The following is a 24,259-nucleotide window of genomic DNA, read 5'->3' on the forward strand; positions in this document are numbered from 1 at the left end:
TGTTAAACTTCAGTTGCCACTTCTCAGCCAATCTACCCAACTTTTCTAGATCTTCTTGCAGTAGCACACTGCCATTACTGTCATTAACAACCCTGCCAAACTTTGTAAGATCTGCAAATTTTGACACTAATCCTGATATACCTTCATCAATATCAGTGATAAATAAAAAAAAAAAAAAAACAACAGTGGACTCCATTAATAACATTACTCCACAAAGAGCAGCTTCCATTGATTACCATCCTTGGTTTTCTCCCACTCAACCACCCTTTTATCTATTGCAGCAACTTGCCCTTAAAACCACTCTACTCCAATCTGTACAGTAGTCTTCCATGCTGTTGTTGTTATTTGGTTTTTAGGAGCGTTAGCAACTAAGGCCATATTGCTCCGGGAATATGCGATGGTCATTCCCTGACCTTTCCGCATCCTCCTTATTTGGTGGTGATGGGCTCGAACGCCGGTCTAATCAAGAAGCGTGTGCTAGGCACTGCTGCTCCTTCCCATCTGGCTATGGAGGCGCCAGTCTTCCATGCACAACAGTATCAAAAGCTTTCCTGAAATCCAAATATATGATATCCTTGTTAAACTTTATTGTCAATTAAATTGTACTTTTTAACTAAAAACATATAACAACTTAGATTACAAACGTAACATAATTAATTGATACATAACTTGATACGGTAGTTATATAAACGGAACTCGTAGATAATACTCGATACTGAAAAATATATGCAGGGTGATTCACTACCAGTGCGACAAACTTGCAGGAGTTGTAGGGGGCACAAAGACCAATCGGAATCACATAGCATTGCAGGGTCCGAAATGTCTTCGTCATGCGGTAGAGGACGTTGAATGGGAGGTCGCGTGAACAGCGATCCCGCTGGAAGTCAGCATTTGTGAACCGTTTCTGTTGAAGAAACCAAGTAGCAAAAGTCCTCCGGAGTGGATAATCCGAAGGCTCCAATGATTGGACGCGTTGCAGATGGTATGAACTCATTTGGTTTGTTGACAGTATCCTCCATACAGTGGATTGGGAAATATCCAATCGTTGGCCTATCGCTCGAGTACTCGTACTCGGATTGCCTTCTGCAAGACGTAGGACATTCTCCTCATTGTCTGGCATCCTCGTCGTTCGCTCTCGATTCATGGTACCTCTCGTGAAACAACCAGTCTCACGTAACTTTCTGTGCACACACGCGAAAATTGTATGATGAGGAGCACGCCTGTGCGGGAAAGGTTCCTGGTAGAAGCGCAGAGCGGCCCGCCCGTTACAGTCCGCAGCTCTATATACGAGGTGCATGTCGGTCAGTTCAACGTTTGAATACTCTTCCATCCTACTGCTTCGGGAACCGGTTTGCAAATTCTGACTTCCAGCGGGATCGCTGTTCACACGACCTCCCGTTCAACGCCCTCTACCGCATGACGAAGGCATTTCGGATCCTGCAATGCTATGTGATTCTGATTCGTCTTTGTGCCCCCTACACCTCCTGCAAGTCAGTTGCACTGTTAGTGAATCACCCTGTATAGCGTTATAACTGTATTGGAATACAAGTTTAGGGTTATAATTTTGTACTGAAATTGAAATTTTATTGAAATTGAATCGAAATCATGACTCAGATCAGAGCAGCAAAGCAAAAGGCTCAAGCTAATGGGAATGCTGTGGCTCAGGGGAGAACTGTGGAGGGCAGTTGCCCTCTGAATCACAACCTTTTAAAATGCACTGCTTGTATGATGTTTGTGGAGCAATCGGGTACGGTACATGATATTGCCATGGGGGATGTCTCTGTGTGTGTGCGCGATGTAAGGAGTGTAAGGAAATCAGGCGACAACTCAGCATTGTTATGGGCCTATGTGAGAGCTTGAAGGAAAGGGTGGATACCCTCGAAGGAACTAAATTGAGTGGCCCATCAAGCTCTCAGCTGCCCACATCGACACCAACACCAGAGCTTCAACTTGGTCATCATGCAACACAGTGGCAACCCCCAAGGCAGAATGCGCTGGTCCCACAGGAACAAGTAGTTGTTGATAACTCTATTGTCAGGGAAACAGGGAACATGCTTTGTAAAAAGGATAGGTGAAACAGGACCATGGTATGTCTGCCAGGGAAAAAGGCTGACGACATTGTAGAGCAGATATCATCTTTTAATGGCACAAAAGGTGATATAGTTGTACACGTTGGCACAAATGATATTAAGAGTAGGAAACCAGCAGAATTACTTAACAAGTACAGGTCACTGTTGAAAAAAAGCCGTGAATTAGTGTTGAATTTGAAAGTTTCTGCAATTCTGCACAGACACGATAGAAGGGAGTATATGATGAGAGCCTTGTAGATCAATTCGGCCCTGGAAAGATTGTGCAAGGCTCAAGGGGTAGAATTTTTTTCAGCCTGGTCTGTACTTGTTAACAGGACAGACTGCTTCTACAGGGATGTGATACACTTAAATAGAAAGGATGCAAGAATATTTGCTGATGCTATCGAGGCAGTGTTAGGTGCGTCGGAAAACTGCTAGCTTGGGGGGGGGGATACAAGGACTAATAGATTAACAGTAGCCACTGGCAGAGGTGAAAGTGATTCTTGCACTGCTTCTATTGGAATGAGCAGCAGCCTGGAAAACAAGATGCAGGATATTTCAGAGACTGCTGGGAGTCATTGTGGTACAAGTAAACACATGGGTTGTGTTAGGGTAGCCAAGAATAGGAACAGGTGTATGTATACTTGCGTGTACACCAATGCTATTAGTTTGGTAAATAAATTTGATGAATTTGAGGTATTGCTCAAAACATCAAAGGCAGATATTGTTGGGATATCAGACACGTGGTGTCACACAGATATAAGGAATGCAGAACTGGAATTTGGGGAGTACACTGTCTACAGAAAGGATAGACAGGGTAGGAAGGAAGGAGGGGTTATGCTATTAGTTAAGAAATGCATAAAATTCAAGGAAGTGAAGCCAGTCGACATTGCTGGACAGTGCAATTTCCAGTCAGTCTGGTGTGACATAAGCATTGGGAAATCAAAATTGAATTTAGGAGTGTGTTATAGGCCTAATGACACTGATGAGTATAATAAGAAACAATACAAGGAAATAGAGTGGGCCAGTAAATTACAGAGTCTTATAATGGGGGATTTTAATTTCCCAGATATTGACTGGAATTTGGGTGCTGGTCACTCACACACTAGCAAGGATTTTGTGGATTTATTGGATGATTGTTTTCTACATCAGCATGTTCAGGAGGTAACTAGAGGGAGTAATACTCTTGATGTGATTATCAGTACTGATTCTTTATGCATTAAGAATCTGCAGATAAAGGAACCACTAAGTGGCAGTGATCACAGTGTGCTGAAGTGGGATTTCCTCAAAGAGGTAACTACCATCAGGGGTAAAGGGAAGGGTTATTGCTTTCATAAAGGCGACTACGATGGTCTGAAACAGTATTTAAATTCTATACAGTGGGACCAACTGATGACGATGTTACCAATAGCAAATTCAAAATGGGAAGCACTCAAAGAACTTATCTTGGAAGCTACTAGGCTTTACATACCAACTAAGAAATACTGTTCAAGGTTTAGGCCTAAATGGATGTCAGATGAACTAATGAGACATATGACAGAAGAAAAATGCATGGGATACATATAAATTAATGGGTGACATGGAAGCCTATGATAGATATAAGCTTGTCTGCAACCAAGTCACAAAGGAGGTAAGGCAGGCAAAGGCAGATTATGAGAAATATTTGGCAAAGGATGCAAAGAAAAACAGAAAAGAGTTCTTTACCTATGTAAACTCTATAATGAAAGGAATGAATCAGATAGGCCCACTGGATATTGAGGGTTCAACAGTTTAAGATCCTGCTCAGGTGGTTAACAAAATAAACGAGTATTTTTCATCTACATTCACACACGAGGAATTATTCAGGAAGGGGAATGCCACAGGTGAAGTAAACTCTGGCAGTGTGATTTTGTAATAACTGAGAGGAAAGTGGAGGAGAAATTGTTGAGGATAAACATAAAAAAGGCACCCGGGGTGGATGGGATCTATTCAGTTATATGAAAGGAGGCAGCAAAGGAAGTAAGCAAACCCTTAGCAATAATTATGAGATTATGAGAGCTTCTTTGGACTCGGGGGAGGTACACATAGACTGGAGATGTGCAAATATGACCACAATTCATAAAGGTGGACCAAAGGCTGACATAAGTAATTATAGACTTGTGAGTTTACTTCTGTTCCCGGAAAATTAATGGAGGCACTGGTTAAACAAACACTGCAGGATCATCTAGACAAGACTTCAGTTACAGTTCGGACACAGCACGGTTTTGTTAAGGGAAAGTCTTGCCTGACCAATATGATTGGATAACTATGATGCAGGGAATAACTTATATTAGAGGAGTCCCTCAGGGTTCAGTGTAGGGTCCATTATTGTTTTCTGTATTTATAAATGATATTGATGATGGTATATCAAGCTTAATATCCAAGTTTGCCAACGATACAAAGGTTGGCAGGATTGTTAAGGACATTACGGACGCTATGCTGCTGCAACAGGATCTGGAAAGGTTGTGCAGATGGGCTGAGAGGTAGCAAATGAAGTTTAGCACTGACAAATGTAAAGTACTACATATGGGAAACAGCAATCCCAGAGCAACGTATCAACTCTGTGGTACTACACTGACAGTGGTAGAGAATGGAAAGGACCTGAGGGTAATTGTGCAGACAGATATGAAGTTCTCTGGGCACCACAGACGGGCTGCAAGAGTAGTTCATGGTGTCTTGTCAATGATATACAGGAATTTTTCTAGCAGGGATAAGGAGGTGATTATTCCCTTGTATAAGGCAATGATTAGGCCACAACTTGAGTACTATATACAGGTCTGGAGGCCTCATTTCAAGAAGGATGTAGAGCTGCTGGAACGAGTACAGAGAAGGGCAACAAGGTTAGTGAATGGAACGAGGGGTTGCTCTTACGAAGAAAGGCTTAAGTTTTGCAAATTACAGTGTCTGGAGACTAGGCACCGGCAAGGTGATCTGATAGATGTGTACAAAGCCTTGAATAGTTTTAGTATGCTCAATGCTGATGGGATACTGCCTCTTGCTCAGAATAATCACCTGAGAGGGCATAAATTCAAATTGAAGAAAGACAGATATAGGATAGATGTGCGGAAATTTGCCCTTAGCCAGCGGGTAGTTGGTTGGTGGAACAGACTTCCATCCCTTGTTGTGAAAGTTGATAGCCTAAATAAATTTAAGGCTCAACTGGACAGGTATTTCGAACGAACGGAGGGGTGAAATGGAAGTGGTTGTTCTTTTTTTTTATTTATTTATTTTTTTGGCTGATGCTGCATAAGCTTGCTTTCTTGCATCATATGCCTCTACTAATGCTAATGCCAAAATTATTTTTTGCATCCAGTTCCTTTGTAACCACATCATAGTATCCAATCAAATTTGTCAGAGAAGACGTTCCCTTAACAAACCTATGCTGTGTCTGACTTATTGCTGTAGTGTTGTGTAGATGATCCTGCAATGCATCTTTAACCACTGAATCCATTATTTTACGTGGAAAAATTTAAACCAACTGGTCTGTAATTACTCGCGTCACCCTTCGATCCCACGTTGTGAATTGAGGATACATCTGCACATCTCTAGTCCATGGGGACTTTCCTTAACTCGAAGGAAGCTCCCATGATTATGGCTAAGGGTTTGTTTAGATCCTCTGCTGCCTCCGTTAATATAACTGGATAGATCCCATCCATCCCAGGAGCCTTTCTTATGTTTATCTTCAAAAATTTATCCTCCACTTTGCTCTCAGTTATTACAAAATCAATAAGCACCCTGTTAGAATTTGATAAACTTCTGGCATTTTCTTTCCTTCCATTTTCCTTCCTCATTTGTGAATGTAGATGGAAAATACTCATTCAGTTTGTTTGCTATCTGAACAGGATCATCAACAGTTGAACCATCGATATCAAATGGACCAATCTGATTCATCCCCTTCCTTTTATCATTTATATATGTAAAGAAATCCTTGCTGTTTTTCTTGGCATAATTTGCCAAAGATTTCTCGTAATCTGCCTTTACTTGCCTAATCTCCTTTGTAACTTGATTACAGACTAGCTGATATATCTGCCATAGGCTTCTGTGTCGCTTGATAATTTGTATGCATTCCGTGCATTTTTCTTCTCTACCACAGGTCTAATTGGCTTATTTGACAACCATTTAGGCCTAAACCTTGAACAACATTTCTTAATAGGTATGAAAAGTCGAGTAGCTTCCACGATTAATTACTTAAATGCTTCTCACTTAGAATTTACTGTTGTTAATATCATCAGTTGATCCCACTGTATAGAAATTAAAACTGTCAGATCACTTTAGCCACCTTTATGGAAGCAAAAATCCTTTTATTTACCCCTGATGGTAATTATATCTTTAAGTAAATCCCACGTCAGTACACTGTGATCACTGCCACTAGTGTTCCTTTATCTGCAATTTCTTAATACACGAATGAACACTGCTGATAACCAGATCAAGAGTGTTACCCTCTCTGGTTTCACCTGAAAGAATTAAAATGGAGGGGTGGGGGGTTCGATTAAGCTCTCAGAGGCCCAACTCAACACTAAAGCTCACTCTTGTACATCAAGCAAAGCAGTGGCAATCTTCAAGTCAGAATGCACTGGCCAGTCTCAAAGGAGCCAGTTATTGTCAGTGACACTATTGTCAGGGAGTGTGCCAAAAGGACAGGTGCAACCGGAACAGGGTGTGTTTGCCTGGGACAAAAGTTGATGAGTTTGTAGAGCAGGTATCATTTTTCAAGGGCACAAAAGGCGATAATTTTTCTCAACATGGTCTGTGCTTGTTAACAGGAGAGACTGTTTCTATAGGGATAGGGTACACTTAAACTAAAAGGGTGCAAGAATATTTGCTGATGCTATCGAGGCAGTGTTAGGTGAGTTGGAAAACTGCTAGCTTGGGACTAATAGACTAATAGAATTCATAGTAGCTGCAGAACTGACTAATAGAATTCATAGTAGCTGCAGGAAGAGGTGAAAGTGATTCTAGCACTATTCCTATTAGACTGAGCAGCACCCTGGAAAGTAAGTTGCTGTGGATTTCAAGACCTGCTATGAATCATCATGGCTCCAAGTAAATATTTGTGCTGTGTTAGGGTAACCAAGAGTAAGAACGGGTGCATATATAATTGCATGTACACCAATGCTAGGGGCATAGTAAATAAATTTGATGAATTTGAAGTGCTCGTGAAGATGTCAAATGCAATCACTGTTGGGATATCAGAGACGTGGTGTCACACAGACATAAGGAATGCACATAGAATTTGGAGACTACAATGTGTATAGAAAGGATAGGCAGGAAAGGAAGGGAGGTGGAATTATGCTATCAGTTAAGAAACACAAAATCTACAGCAGTGCATCCAGCTGACATGGGTAGACAATGTAATGTTGAGTCAGTTTGGTGTGGCATAAACACTGGGAAAGCAAAAATGAGAGTAGTAGTGTGCTATAGGCCTAATGACTGATGAGTACAATGAACAGCTGTACAGAGAAATAGAGTGAGCCAGTAAATCAGAATGTCTTATAATCAGAGAATTTAACTTCCAACCTACTGGAACTTGTAGGTTGGTCACTTGCACATTAGCAAGACTTTTCTGGTTTGATTGGAAGATTGTTTTCTACACCAGCATGTTCAAGAGGCAACCAGAGTGAGTAATACTTTTGATCTGATTATCAGAAGTGATTATTTATGCATTAAGGATCTGCAGATAAAGGAACTGCTTGGTGGCAGTGATCACAGTGTACTCACGTGGGATTTACTTAAAAGTGCAACTACCATCAGGGGTAAAGGGAAGTGTTGTTGCTTTCGTAAGGGTGTCTCAGAAAATTTTAAAATATTATAAGGTGGGACCAACTGATGATGTTACCAACAGCATATTCTAAATGGGAAGCATTCAACGAATTAATCTTGGAAGCTACTAGGATTTTTCATATTGACTAAGAAATACTGTTCAAGGTTTAGGACTAAATGAATGTAAGATGAAAGACTCGTGACAGAAGAAGATAAATGCATGGGATGCATATAAATTATCAGGCAACACTGAAGCCTATGGTAGATATAAGCCAGTGTGTAATCAACTTCCAAATGTTGTTAGAAAGCGAAGGCAGATTAAGAGAAATCTTTGGTAAAGGATGCAAAAAAAACAGCAAAGACTTCTTTACTTATGTAAACTCTAGAAGGTAGGGGATGAATCAGATTGGTCCAATTGATGTCAACGTTCGATTGCTAAAGAATCTGCTCTTGTTGAAGAATTTTACATGAGGAAGGCTGTAGGGAAGTAGAGGCCAGAAGCTTATCAAACTCTAACAGGGAGCTAAATGATTTTGAAATAACTGAGAGCAAAGTAGAGGTAAAATTGTTGAAGTTAAACACAAGAAATGCAGTTGGGGTGGATGGGATCTATCCAACTGTATTAAAGGAGGCAGTAAAAGAAGTAAGCAAACCCTCAGCCATAATTATGAGAGCATCCTCGGCTTCAGGGGAGGTCCTCATTGGCAAAGAGATGTGCAAATGTTTTCCCAATTCATAACAGGGGATCAAATCGCGATATGAGTAATTACAAACCTGTTAGTTTAGCTTCTGTTCCGGGGAACTTAATGGAATCACTGGTTAGAGAAGAATTGCAGCATAATCTCGATAAGACTGCAGTTATAGTTCAGACTGCATGGGTTTATTAAGGGGAAGTCTTGTCTGATCAATTTGATTGGATACTATGATGTGATCACAAAGGAACTGGATGCAAAAAATAATGTTGTTATCATATACTGAGATTTCAAGAAAGCTTTTGATACTGTTGCACATGAAAGACTGCTGTAAAAATTGGAGCAGTATGGCATTAAGGGAAAGTTGCTGCTATAGATAAAGGGATAGTTGAGTGGGAAAAGACAGTGAGTGGTAATCAATGGACGCTGCTTTTTTTGGACAATGTCATTAGTAGGGACCCCCAGAGTTTGTTTGTTTGTTGTTTTTTTGGTTTTTAGGAGCATTAGCAACTAAGGCCATATTGCTCCGGGATATGCGGTGGTCATTCCCTGACCTTTCCGCATTCTCCGTATTTGGTGGTGACGGGCTCGAACCCCGGTCTAATCAAGAAGCGTGTGCTACGCACTGCTGCTCCTTCCCACCTGGCTACGGAGGCGCCTCCCCAGAGTTTGGTGTTAGGCCCATTGCCTATATGAATATTGCCTATATGAACATATGTTCATACCTTTGTTGTCGTTATTTGGTTTTTAGGAGCATTAGCAACTAAGGCCATATTGCTCCGGGGATAAGTGGTGGTCATTTCCTGACCTTTCCACATCCTCCGTATTTGGTGGTCACGGGCTTGAAGCCCGGCCTGATCAAGAAGCGTGTGCTACGCACTGCTGCTCCTGCCCACTTGGCTACGGAGGCACCCCATACCTCTGTAAAAACCAGGTGGTTCTACTGTCACTTCAGCCAAGGTTAAAGCTGACTTGCTAGCATCCTACTTTTCTTCCAATTTGTGTATTAATGACCTCAGTAAACCACCTCCCACCATTCCCAGTATGCTTCGTTCAATGGCTCCTGTGGTCTTCCGTCAAAAGGATGTTAGAATAATTTTGACAAATCTTGTTACCAAGAAAGTTCCAGTTCCTGATGGTATTTCTCCACTTCTTTTCAAACCCTGTGCGAAACTTACTCCTGTTCTTTGCCGCCTTTTTTCACTTTCTTATTCCAAAGGCGTTTTACCTTCTGCTTGGAAATTTGCTCATATCCAGCCAGTTCCTAAAAAGGGTGACAAATCCCTAACATCCAATTATCATCCCATTGCAATTACTTCTACGCTTTCGAAAGTAATGCAGCAATCAATTAACCACCAACTCTTAAACTATATAGAAACATTGCATCTGAACAATGTTGGCATGTATGAATAATGGTGATATTCTGGCATATGTTGCCCATCTAGGGACAAATTCAATGGAAAAGTTGGATAAAACTCAGGCAGTTTCTTTTGACATTTCAAAGACTTTTCATTGTGTTTGGCATCATGTTTGAGTGATGGTAGTTAGCTCTCTGTCTTCTAACTTACAATAATGCTGGTGTTCCCCAAGGTTCAGTTCTTTCTCGAACTCTTTTCCTCTTGTATATTAATGACTTTCTTCCATTGATGGAAATCCTATCCATAGTTTTGCTGATGATAGCACATTGCATTCCGCTTCCAGTTCGAGAAACTTTGTCCTGCTTGAACATCTTCAACTTCTTGAATATCCACTACCAATTCCTTAAATGCTGATGTCCAGGTAATTCTCCAGTGGGGCAAAGATAACTTAGTTCATTTCAATCCTTCTAAAAGTCAGTCCAGTTTTATATCTTGCAAAAAGGATTCTTCTGTTCCTAGACTTATCTTCGATGACACTCCGATTTCTAACCAAGATCACACATCTCTATTAGTAGTAGTAGCAGTAGAAGTGGCATGTGATGCAAGAAAGCAAGTGTATGAGCTTATGCAGCATCAGCCAAAAAAAAAATCACACCATTCTCTCCAAATGCCTGTCCAGTTCCTCCTTAAATTTATTTAACCTATCAACTTCCACAACGACAGATGGAAGTTTGTTCCAGCAATTAACAACCCGCTGGCTAAAGGCAAATTTCTGCACATTTATTCTACATCTGTCATTTCTTAATTTGAATTTATGCCCCCTTAGGGTCATAATCTGAACAAGTGGAAGGATCCCATCAGAATTCAGCGTGCTCAATCCATTCAAGGCCTTATACACCTCAATCTGATCACCGCGCAGGTGCCTAGTCTTCAGACACTGCAATCTGCAGAACTTAAGCCTCTCTTGGTAAGAGGATCCCTTCATTCCCCTCACCAATCTTGTTGCCCTTCTCTGTACATGCTCAAGCAAATCTACATCCTTCCTAAAATGAGGCCTCCAGACCTGTATAGGTACTAAAGGTGTGGCCTGACCATTGCCTTATATAGAGGGCCAATCACCTCCTTTTCCCTGCTATTAAAATTCCTATATATCATTGACAAAACCCCATGACCTGCCCTGGCAGCCTGTCTGCATTGCTCAGAAAACTTCATATCTGACTGCACAATTACTCTCAGGTCTTTTTAATTTTCTACAACCTTAAGTGTAGTACCACACAGTTGGTACGTTTCTCTGGGGTTATTTCTACCAATATGCAGTACTTTGCATTTGTCAAGGTTAAACTTCAGTTGCCACTTCTCAGCTCATCTGCCCAAATTATCTAGATCCTGTTGCAGTAGCACACTGCCATTACTGTCATTAACAACCCTGCCAACCTTTGTAACTAAGGCCATATTGTTCCGGGGATATGCGGTGGTCATTCCCTGACCTTTCCGCATCCTCCGTATTTGCTGGGCACGAGCCGGAACCCCGGTCTAATCAAGAAGCGTGTGCTACGCACTGTTGTTCCTGCCCACCTGGCTACAGAGGCGCCCAAACGCTGTCACAGATCACTATAGCGCTCTTTTACAGATTGCATTTTTGGCATATTTAACGAAATCGTTTCATTTGATGGAGTCGATAGCTTGAAAATGAATACCAAAACAGCATTAAAACGTTTCCCACGCCGACTTGAGAAATTTTCCCATGCTCAGTGAAATTTTCTCGCGTACACTAATTTAATTGCAGTACAGTGGCTTGGTACATAGTTCCGAGATCAACATTTTAAAAAATGATCGAGCATATTGCTTGTAATATTAGCGTTATATGCATTTATCCGAAGTCTCGTCATCACTCAGTACAGTATTAGACATTGTGCGTAATGGACAGTTTACTCGAACGTTGTATCATAATTAATGCAACCAATGCAGTTACATTTTCGAAGAGTTAATAATTGCCGATAAGAATAAAAAAGCAACGTCTGGGCGCAGTATGAAGACTATAAATGTTAGAAAAATACTGAATTTGAAAATTAAATTAGACGTTTTGAAGTGAAATCGATTCCGGTCAACGACAAGCGGATGTGTGCCATAATTTAGGACTTGCAAGTTTAACTGTAAGAACAATTATAAAAAAATAAAGAATTAATTTTAGCAGAGGGAAAGATAGCTGTTCCACTGCAAGCAACTAGGGCTAGGCCGACTATTAGGATTGAAATGGAAAGACTAACTAATTTTATTGAAGATAATATCCAATGCAGAATTCAGTTAAGTTAAATTTTATTAAAATAGAGAGAGAGAGAGAGAGAGTAGCCAATATGATGATCTGAAGAAAACTCACCTAAAAAAAAAAAAAAAAAAAAAAAAATGTGGATCCATTTAAAACTAGTAAGGGCTGGTTGAATAGATTGAAATTCCAGGGAGAAGCTGCAAGTGCAGAAGGAGCCAAAACTTTCAAAAAAGAACTTGTTAAAATTATTGAAGGGGGGTATTATGTGTTATACTTCTCAACAAGTTTTTAACATAGATGAAGCAGGACTTTTGTGGAAACGAATGCCTAAAAGAAGTTTCATATTGAAAGAAGAAAAAAACATACCAGGTTTCAAAGCGGCGAAGGATCGGTTGACTTTATTGTTGAGTGGTAACGCTGTGGGGGATTTTAAATTAATACCCCTTTTAGTTTATTTGGAAGAGGGCCAAAGTTCAACCCAAAATCGACACTTTTTCATAATTAAATTCATCAATTAAAATCAATATAGATCAATTAAATTCATGATTTTAATTGGAATTTTAAGTTTAATTTTGATACGTAAGTAGTTACCACATAGTTATATACATATGTAATGCAGAATATTTTATATGTACAAATATTTTAATATTAAATATTCTGACTGACATTTGTACATCTTTTCACTACCGTTTATTATTGATTAGAAAATATCCTATGGCACCGACCAACTCACAAATACATATGTTCCCTTATGGGAATGTGGCGCTCGCTTAGCCCGGATTCACTTAGCGCTCTGCTTTTGCGGAACGAATTATCAGCGTTAAGCGGGGGTCACCTGTAGTTCATTTGATAACTATTTAGGCCTAAACCTTGAACAACATTTCTTAATAGGTATGAAACTTTTAGTAGCATCCACGATTAATTCCTTGAAGGCCTCATTTTAAGGAGGATGTAGAGCTGTTGGAACGAGTACAGAGAAGGGCAACAAGATTAGTGAATGGAACCAAGGGTTGCTCTTACGAAGAAAGGCTTAAGTTTTGCATATTATAGTGTCTGGAGACTACGCATCTGCGAGGTAATCTGATTGAGGTGTATAAAGTCTTGAAAGGTTTGAGCATGCTCAATGCTGATGGGATTCTTCCTCTTGCTGAGAATAATCAGCTCAGAGGGCATAAATTCAAATTGAGGAAAGACAGATGTGCGGAAGTTTGCCTTTATCCAGCGGATAGTTGGTTGGTGGAACAGATTTCCATCCTTTGTTATGGAAGTTGATAGCCTACATAAATTTAAGGCTGAGCTGGACAGGTATTTGGAATGAAGGGAAGGGTGAAATAGGGGAGTGGTTTTTTTTGGCTGATGCTGCATAAGCTTGCTTTCTTGCATCTTATGCCTCTACTAATGCTAATATTTCCAGAAAATTATAATCTACAGAAGTTCAAATCTAATGTCAACAAATATCGTCTTTCATCTTTTCAATCCCCAACTCAAACATTGTACTAAGTACTATAAGTTGTAATACCTCTCGTGTTTGGGGCTTTCATTTAAAAAAAAAAAAAGAAGAAGAGAAAAAAAGGTCACTAACATCCCTCACCCCTCTCTTCCGAGAGCCATTAATTCTTTCAAGAGACTGATTTCAACTTTCCTCCCCATTTACATGAAATAAATGACATTAGGGAAGCTTCTGATGTAACTATAGCCCAAACTTATTTCTGCCTTCAACTGAACACTCTTCATTTAGAAAATAGACAATTCTAAATGAATTGTTCTGAACACCAATATATCAAATCTCTTCCCCCCTCCCAAAAGAAATCTTAGTATACAAGGGAGGTAAAAAAAAAATCGTCCCACTTTTGTAGGAGCAAATGTTTGCATTAAGAATAATAAACTTACCACTTCTGTTTAGAAAAAAATCCTGCTATTAGTTAGTATGACTCTGAGAGCTCTCTGAATCTGCTTAGCAGACAACTTAATAACATAAAACTTAAACTTATTCACAATCAAAATTCAGAAATCACAATTTATAAATCTAGAAGTATTGAAAACTTCCACTTCCCTTCCCACAAGACAGTCTCCTCAGACAAATCACAAACTCATATTTCCCTAATATCAAGGTATAGGGGAAACCATTAATAGAATAGCTAAAAAAACAATGTTTTTTTAGCTATTCTATTAATGGTTGATGAAACAAAAGATTTGATTTTTTTTTTTTTTTTATGAAAACCCCAAACACGAAAAGGTATCAAAACCTATAGTACTTAGTACCGTGCTGGGTTGAAGAAGAAGTATGGGGGGGGGGCCTTTGCTCTAGAGACTAAACATGGGTTTCACCACTTCAAGCCTCCAATAAGCAGTAGGAAAAGCTTAAATAAATCCTTAATTCTCTCTGCTCCACACAGCACATGTAATCTATAAACCTGGCTAAAGCTGTGGTCACCTAGATCACATAAAATAATGCACTAGCCCAAAATGATATGGCATACCACTCTATTTCTGAAGACTGTCATGCAAATCTTCAACTCATTGTTCCTCACCAAAAAAGGTGGCATTTCCTTGAGGCATTCCACAGAAAGAAAGATAAAAAAAAAAGTCAACAGGAACATTAGCAGAGTTACTATCTGCCTACCACCAACCTCACTAACTCTCACCAACACAGTACTAACAAGAATTAATAACAGGCGACAAAATAAGAGCCACTGTTCTCAAGCTAGTCTCAAAACCTTATGTCCTGTAAGGAGTCCAAACTTTAGTGAGATCCAATCAACATTTCTGCCAGTAGCAATAACAATGCATATATCAGTGTATTCTTCAATTAATCTCCCCAATATCTATGGCATTTGGCTTAGCTCACAATGAAGAGAAGTCACATGTTCAATCAAGACTGTGCATATTTTTCACCTCACTTCTCTTTGTCCCAGACCTTTTACTTTCCTTATGCTCTTTCTTCACTGTGGCTGAAATGACAATGGAATGAATGTATACATTATTTCATCAAGAATTCGGTCATATTTGTATGTAATTTTATAATTTTCAATTTACATCAACATTCAATTTGAATACTATGTAAATTGTTCAACCGTTAATATTTTTATAGTCCTCATGAGATCGATCAAGCTTCTGCACTAGTGTCAGTTGATTAAAAGAATGAATTACTGTTGGAATGTCTACATACTGTTTGGTGATCAACAACTATGCTTCTAGCTGGTATTCTTGCAATGGCAGACTGGTTTCTGACAATGAAAGAATAAAACTGCAACTGCTTTCATTTGGGGCAAACAAACAAAGACATATAAAGTTCAAATCATTTACTTGTTTTGCCAATTATGATGGGATCATAAAAGGATCATAATGTATGGCTTCATTAAAGTAAATTAATCTCAGTTTGGTGTGACATAAGCACTGGGAAAATGAAAATGAGAGTCGGATTGTGATGAGTTCTAAATTTTTAATTGTATAAATTTAACAAATTTCTTTGTCAATGCAAACAGACAAGTGTTGTTTTCTCCAATATAATAACAAGGTAATTCCCATGAAGAATTTCAGTAATGTGTAATGCATGATAATTTAAAACATTAAAGAATTAATAATGAATAGGTACAAATATATGTTAGCGACAAATCTATGGGTTGGTCCTCCACTATGCTGTAATTTAATAAATATAAAGGTGGACCAAATGAAAGATTGGAATTTTTGATTCGTAGATTTAAACAAAATCAGATACACAAAAAGTCAAGATACACACCTTTGTCGATGAAACCAATCTTCCATGGCCTCCCAGTGATAGATCTTAAAAAAAAAAAAAAAAAAAAAAGGGGGGGGGGGGGGGCAAGGATGCCAAAATCAAAAATTAAACCAACCAGGTTTCTTGTTTTCTTCAATATTAAAGGAATTATTATGGCTGAATACATCCCACCAAATCGGAGTGTCAATCAAACAAAACGTTCCGATAAGGCCGCATGAAAAAATTCAAAGGAAGAGACCTGAATTATGGAAGGATCATTGGATGCTCCATCAAGACAATGCACCAGCATACATGCTCTCTATTTGCCAGTTTCTGGCCAAAAAATTATTCCCTTGACACCCTTTTCTCTTCCCAATACTGAAAAGTGTAGTTGAGGGAATCCATTTTCATCCAATAAAGACATTCAGAAAAAAATGACCAAAGTATTAAAAGGGCTTACAGAAGTTGACTTTCAGAAATATTTCTGTGCTTGGAAGAAACATATCGAACAGGGTGTGTAAGCCCAATCCATTATTTTGAATGGGGTAACTTGTAAGATGTGAAATATTTTGTTATATTTATTTAATAGCCACCTTGTATATATGGGGGCCATATCAAAGAAAATGCCAACAAAAATAATCCACACACTCTGGAAAAAAAAAAAAAAAAAGAAAGAACTGAAAAGAAAAGACACATTAGCATTAGTAGAGACATACGATACAAGAAAGCAAGCTTATGCAGCATCAGCCAAAAAAAAAAAAAAAACGCTCTGATTTCACCCCTCTGTTCATTCCAAATACCTGTCCAGCTCAGCCTTAAATTTATTTAGGCTATCAACTTCCCCAACAAAATATGGAAGTCTGTTCCACCAATCAACTACCCGCTGGCTAAAGGCAAACTTCCACACATCTATCCTACAACTGTCTTTCCTCAATTTTAATTTATGCCCTCTCAGGTGGTTATTCTGAGCAAGAGGAAGAATCCCATCAGCATTGAGCATGCTCAAACCATTCAAGGCTTTATACACCTCAATCAGATCACCTCACAGGTGCCTAGTCTCCAAACACTGTAATCTGCAAAACTTAAACCTTTTTTCGTAAGAGCAACCCTTTATTCCATTCACTAATCTTGTTGCCCTTCTCTGTACTTGTTCCAACAGCTCTACTTCCTTCTTAAAATGAGGCCTCCAGACCTGTATACAGTACTCAAGGTGTGGCCTGACCAACATCTTATATAAGGGGATAATCACCTCCTTATTGCTGCTAGAAAAATTCCTGCATATCATTGACAAGACACCATGAGCTACTCTTGCAGACCGTCTGCACTGCTCAGAAAACTTCATATCTACCATCGTTTTGTGTCATACACATGCTTCACTGTGCTTGACGATGATATGGTAATCATTTTCAACATTTTTCCTGATAAATTAAGTAATGCTAGAGAAAAAAGAATTTAACTTTAAATTTCATGACCTCACTCTTTCATCCAAAGTTATACACATTTTCTGGGTTCTCATATAAGATAATGTAACCCTGTATTAGGGCAAAGTCCCTCACCATAGCATGCAAAGAATAGATATTTCGTGCATGGTAAAGTGAAGAATATACATATATATAATCTGTACAATGGACTAAAGGCACAGCCTGAGTGCCAAACAGGGGAGGATCATTAGGACCAGACTGACAGGGGTGAGTAGCTCAGACATGGCCACCTTCATTCATTGTGTCCATACAGTCAGGATGTAACATGCTGTCCAGGGCAAGACAACTTGTTTTTTTTTTGATACCTCCCCTCATTACAATACTAAAGCTACTGAAGACATTATCTAGTGTAGTGCCAGAATTAAGAATAAAATTTTAAAGTGCCAGATTTTTAAGTAAGCGAACAGAATGCATCAGTGTGCCTTGCTCCTGAAATTTATTTATGGCATATCCACTGTATGATTAAATGTAAGGAACATTTCAAAAAAACATGTGTGTTTTAAGAGCATTATTATTCTCTTTTTGTTTAAGAACAGTTTAATTCATAATGCATTATTAAAACAATGTTTTACCCTTAGAACTCGCTGTCCCTCTAAATTTTTACTTCCAAGTTCTTTATTTGGCTTGAGTAATCCGTCTTCACATAATGTACTATCTGTAATAATGACAAAAGAAGTTATTTAAATTACGAATAATGAAAAAAACTGAATTTCATTTTTTGAAATTCAGAATGAGTTCAACATTAATTAAAGTACTACAGTCTAAGTACCATAATTTTAGTTGGTTTTAAGATATGATAGAGGTTGCATCTTGGAACCTAGCAGCATCTGCAGCAATAAAGTAAATTATGGATCAGCAGCAATAAAATTAACTTATAGTTGATCTACACAACCACCATTATTGGTGATTTGGCTTTCAGCATAAAATAGCTGTGTAACGTTTCAAAGCACAATTTTACCTTAATGCAAATTTAATCAGATATACTCTTGAAAACTTTACTGAGGAAATTTTTGTTTTTTTTATAATGATTAGAAAAAAGAGGTCTTCCATAAAATGCATAGCTCAACATATTTTTCAAACATAAGCTGTAAAGGGACCAACTTATTTTCTGAAAATTTCATCCATTAGAAGGGCAGATTGCTTTTAAACATTGATATGTATACTTGCATGTACACTAATGCTAGGAGCATTGTAAATAAATTTGATGAATACGAAGTACTGATTAAATCATCAAATGCAGCATTGTAGGGATATCAGCGACACAATGTCACTTAGATATAATAATAAGAGATCCTGAATTTGAATATGGGAAGTGCATGTATACAGACAGGATAGGAGAGTGTAGGGGTTATGCTCTTACTTAAGAAGCATATTAAATCTAAGGCAACATGGGTGGCCAGTGCAATATTGAGTCAGTTTTGTGTGACATAAGCATTGGGGAAAATGAGAGTAGGATTGTAATGAGTATACCAATAGGATAGGACTCTGATGAGTAGGACAATAACTGTGATGAGTATACCAAACAACTGCAGAGAGAAACACAGTAGGCCAGTAAATCAGAGTGTCTTATAAGGGGGATTTTAACTTTCGAGATGTTAAATGAAATTTGTGAGTTAGTCACTAACACACTAACAACACTTATGGATTTATCAGATGACAGTTTTCTTTAGAAGCATGTTAAAGATGCAACAAGAGAAAGCAATACTCATGATCTAACTATTAGCAGAAATTCTTCATTGATTAAGAATCTGCACGTAAAACATCTACTGGGTGGCAGTGATCACAGTGTACTGATGTGGGATTTACTTAAACACATAACTACTATCAAGGGTAAAGAGAAGGGGCTTTTGTAAGAGTGACTAAAGTGGTCTCAGACAATTTTTAAATTCTAGCAGTGGGATCAATTGATGATGTTAACAACAGTAAATTCTAAATAGGAAGTATTCAGAGAAATAATCATAGAAGCTATCAAGCTTTTCATATCAACTAAGAAAAGAAAAATGAATGGGATGCATATAAATCATAATATGGTCATTATAAACAGGTCTACAATCAAGTCACAAAAAAGTTTAGGCAAGTGAAGGCAGATTATGAGAAGTCTTAGAAAAGAATGCCATGAAAAGCAGCAGACTTTTGTACTTATATTAACAATAGAAGCAAGGGACTGTATTACATTAGTTCACTTAATGTCAATGGTTTAACTGTTGATGATCCTACTCAGGTTGCTAACAAACTGAATAAGTATTTTGTATCTACATTCAAGAATAGGGAATTCTTTAGGATATAGGGGGAGGTCCCTACTTACTGGAGATGTGCAAATTTATCCTCGTCACAACAGGGGGATCAAAGGGTGATATGAGTAATTACAGACATGTTAACTTAATTTTGGTTCTAGGAAAAACAATGGAGCCACTGGTTAAAGAAATAATGCAGGGCCATCTTAGACAAGAGTGCAGTTATACTTCAATCACAGAATGGGTTCATTAAGGCAAGACCTTATCTGACCAACCTGACTGGATACTATGATGCAGTAACAAAGGAACTGGATGCAAAAAATAATTTTGATATCACATACTTGAATTTCAGGAAGGCTTCTCATATGTTATACATAAAAGACTGCTTTATATACTGGAGCAATTTCGAATTAAGGGCAAGTTACTGCTCTGGCTAAAGGGATGGTTCATTGGGAGAAGACAGAGGATGGTTATCAATTAGCACTGCTCTTAGTATTAGTAGTGCAAATGATGCAAGAATGAAAGCTTATACAGCATCAGCATCATCCAAAAAAAAAAAAAAAAAGAAAAATCAATTTTGCCTATTTATTCCCTGTAATAGTGTGTCCAGTTCTTCCTTGAATTTATTCAAACTGTCCACTTACACAACAAAGGATTGAAGTTTATTCCAAAAATCAACCACCAGTTGCAGAAGGCATACTTCTGAACATCTATTCTGCAACCGCACTTCCTTAATTTGAATTTATGTGTATAGTCTGAGCAAGGGAAAAAATCCCATTAGCACTGAGGTTGCTCAAGCCATTCAAAGCATTAAGAATCTCAACCTGATCACCTCACAGGTGTCTAGTCTCCAGGCACTGCAATTTGCAAAATTGAAGCCTTTCTTTGCAAAGAAAGGCGTAAGTTCTGCAAACTGCAGTGTCTGGAGACTAGCCACCTGTGAGACCTGTTTGAGGTGAGGCCTTGAATGAATTGAGTAAGCTCAATGTTGATGGCATTCTTTGCAATATTCCTCTTGCTAAGACTATGCATATGAGAGAGAGCATAAATTCAAATTGAGGAAGGATGTTTGCAAGAGAGATGCGTGGAAATTTACCTTCAATCAGCAGGTGGTTGACTGTAGGAACAAATTTCCATATGTTTTTGTAGAAGTGGGTAGTTTGAATAAATTTAAGGAAGAACTAGACAAATTATTGGAAGGGATGAATGGGTGTGGTGGGGGGTAGCTTTCCCCCCTTTAGGCTGATGCTCTATAAGCTTGCTTTCTTGTATCATTTGCCACTATTAATATATGTCAATCCTGGCCAAAAAAAAAAAAAAAAAAAAAAAAAGCTGCCATTTGTTTGAAGGAATGCTATAAAACATTTGGTTAAATTTTTATTCTTTTTTTTTTAAAGCTGAATCACACCTCATTAAAAAAACAATTTTAAAGTTTCTTTTAAAAAAAATGCAAACTGTGTTAAAACATTCCTGTTGAGAAAACAAAACAAATGTTCAGTCTCAACTGACTCAAATCATAACAGAACCGGCGCCTCCGTAGCCAGGTGGGAAGGAGCAGCAGTGCATAGCACATGCTTCTTGATTAGACCGGGGTTCGAGCCCATCACCACCAAATACGGAGGATGCGGAAAGGTCAGGGAATGACCACTGCATATCCTGGAGCAATATGGCCTTAGTTGCTAATGCTCCTAAAAACCAAATAACAAACAAACATAACAGAACCCTTGATAAATTTTTCATTTAATTTAGCTCATAACTTCAAACAAATATTCTTCTTAAATTCAACAGGAATCCTAAACAAGACATATCTCTTTACTTTTTTCAAAGATATACTTTGCATATGATAAACAATGAAAGTAATTAAAAACTTTTTATCATTTGTTAAACTTCAACTGCCATTTCTCAGATCATCTGTATAATTTTTCTAGTTCTTGTTGTAGTAGCATAACTTGATTACTGTCATCAACCATCCTTTCAAGCTTATTATCATCTGCAAACTTAGACATTAAGACAAATAATATGCCTTCATCAATATCATTAATAAATACAGAAAACAACAATGGGCTCCAGCATTGAACCCTGGGGACTCCACTAATAACATTAGTCCAAAAGAGAAAATTCCACTGATAACTACTCTCTGTCTTCTTCCACACAATCCACACAATCCTTTATCCATAATAGTAAACATATCTTGATATGTCTAGAGTTTTATGATACCACAAATCAGGCTAATGATCCCAATGGGCAATTCTTCTTCCAACAAGATGGAGCTCCACCTTATTAGCATGAAGAATTGACAGCATGCCTGGATCAACACTCCTAAGATAGATTGGTCATTCAGGTCATATTCACTTGTCTTCATGACTCCTCTCAGACTTCATATGAATTTTGATCTTTGGAGTTTCATGAAAAATTACACCTACTGACCACCACTACCAAAGAATGTGGTTGAACTGAAGGCCAGAATTGCTGATGACATACCAAAAGTAACCTAAGAATGATGCATAAAGTGTGGGAGAAGCTTGATTTTCAGTGGTATCTTTTTTAAATAACTGCTGTTGCCCATATTTGTAGCTATAACACTCATCGAAACTTTAGGTGTTCCTCTTTAATTTTATATATTTATCTTCCCTTAAGTTTCTGAAAGTATAGTGCTCACAAATGTTTAAAGTTTTTAAACTACTTTGTAAAACTCTGTATTATTAAAAAAGCATCATTATGATTACTATATTTTGGTGATGTGGCAGAGCTCTGTACAGTTTAGCAAGAGGGAAACATATAGTTACTCATGCCTTATTCCTGGTTTCACATGTCTGATACAGGAGGGAAATCATATCACCAACAATATGATTTTATCCTGTATATTCAGTTAGAACTCTTGAGCCTCTGTCACGTAAATTTTCCTATTTGTTCCTATTACAGTTCATTTTAAAATTTTACAATTTTCCTATTACAGTTTGTTTAAACTATGGTGATTCGGTTCATATTTAATTCATTCAGTTCTATTTTCACATTAACATAGACAAACAGCACCATCTTTTATTGCAAACATGGCATTTATAGACTCATTTCATTATAAATGCATTTGTAAAACTCAGCAAAATTGTTATTTCTCTACATATCCTAAGAAAAATTATGTACCTTGGTTTAGGGCTAACTTAACTATGTGCTCAACTTTAAATTTCCAAATTGCTGGAAAGAACAACTTGTGCTACGCGCACTCAACTTGTAAATTATTCTCTTAAATCTTTGATGTCCAAAAAGTAGAAATTATGAAAAGATGCTTTTGATAGTAACAGATAAGTGATAGATATCCACCAAAGAAAAAAAAAGCAGCAAAATTACTAGAAGTGTACTAGCTCAATCCAACTGAATAAGTTTTTTGTCACATGTTCAAACTTGTATTTTCAGAGATATCCTTGATATGAACAATTTGAGTGTTTTTCAAAAGTTTTCCTGATGTTTCCTGAAGTTTTCCTGATTTCCCTCTGTGCACAAAACAAAATAAAAAACTCTATGACTGATGTTCCTTTATCACATTCTTCCTTCAATGATGTCAAAGAGTATGCACTTTTGCATCAGGTAACACCAAAAGCAGAATGCACTGGTCTCAGAGTAAGTAGCTATTGTCAGGGAAACAGGAAATATATCGTTCAAAAAAAGGTTGGTGGATTAGGACAAGGGTATATCTGACAGAGGCAAAAGTTGATAATGTTGTAGATCAGATATCAACTTTTAAGGGCACAAAGGCATAAGGCCTCCGTAGCCAAGTGGTCAGAAGAGGGAGCGCAGTAGCATATACTCTTTGAGTAGACTGGGGTTCAAGCCCCTGACTGCTAAATACAGTAAATCTGCCAACAAGTGTGACAGATTATGGTCCATTTCCCTCAACATGAATCATTGAGAAAGCTTCCATCCTGCAGTGGATTGATAACGGCGTAAGTAAACTGCATAACTTACAAGTAAGTTATGCAGTTTACTTATGTTACGTTACGTTGGCACAAATGACATTAAGAATACGACATCTGAGAATTTACTTAACAAGTACAGGGCAATGTTGGGAAAAAGTTGCAAGTTAGGGTTAAATTTAAGTGTCTGCAATTCTGCTGATACACAATAGTAGGGAGTACATGATGAGAGCCTTGTTAATCAATTCAGCCTGGAGAAACTGTGCAAGGCTCAAGGGGTAGAATTTTTCACAGCATAGTCTGTGCTTGAAGCTGTACAAAGGCTTCTTTACTTATGTAAACACTATAAGGAATAGGATGAATCACATTTGGTCCACTTGATATCGATGGTTTAATCATTGATGATCCTGCTCAGGTTGCTGACAAATTGAATAGGCATTTTGCATCCACATTCATACATGTAGAATTCTTTAGGGAAGTGGATGCCAGAAATTTATCAAGATCTAAGAAAGAGAGCTAAATGATTTTGTAATAACTGAAAGGAGAGTGGAAGAGAAACTGCTGAAGCTTCATAAAAAAGGCAAGTGGGGTGAATGGAATCTATCCAATTATATTAAGGTCAGCAGAAAGAAGAGCATAACTGCAAGACCATCTTTGGATTCAGGAGAGGTCTCAGTGGACTAGAGATGTGTCTGAATGTATCCTCAATTCACAAAGGGGAATCAAAGGATGACAAAAGTAATTACAAAACTGTT

General features: G+C 38.1%; 1 protein-coding gene across 1 annotated transcript in view; it reads right to left on the reverse strand.

Moving 5' to 3' along the window:
• The window catches only part of Bap170 (Brahma associated protein 170kD), a 557,627-nt gene that overhangs the window by 353,804 nt on the left and 179,564 nt on the right, over positions 1-24,259 (reverse strand). The window contains exon 7 of the mRNA XM_090388941.1: positions 17,935-18,017. Coding sequence (XP_090245067.1) covers positions 17,935-18,017 — 83 coding nt within the window. The remainder of the gene's footprint in view (positions 1-17,934; positions 18,018-24,259) is intronic.

Source organism: Mastigoproctus giganteus, chromosome 14 (genome assembly GCF_048544385.1).
Source record: "Mastigoproctus giganteus isolate SK-2022 chromosome 14, ASM4854438v1, whole genome shotgun sequence".
Lineage (NCBI taxonomy): Eukaryota > Metazoa > Arthropoda > Arachnida > Uropygi > Thelyphonidae > Mastigoproctus > Mastigoproctus giganteus.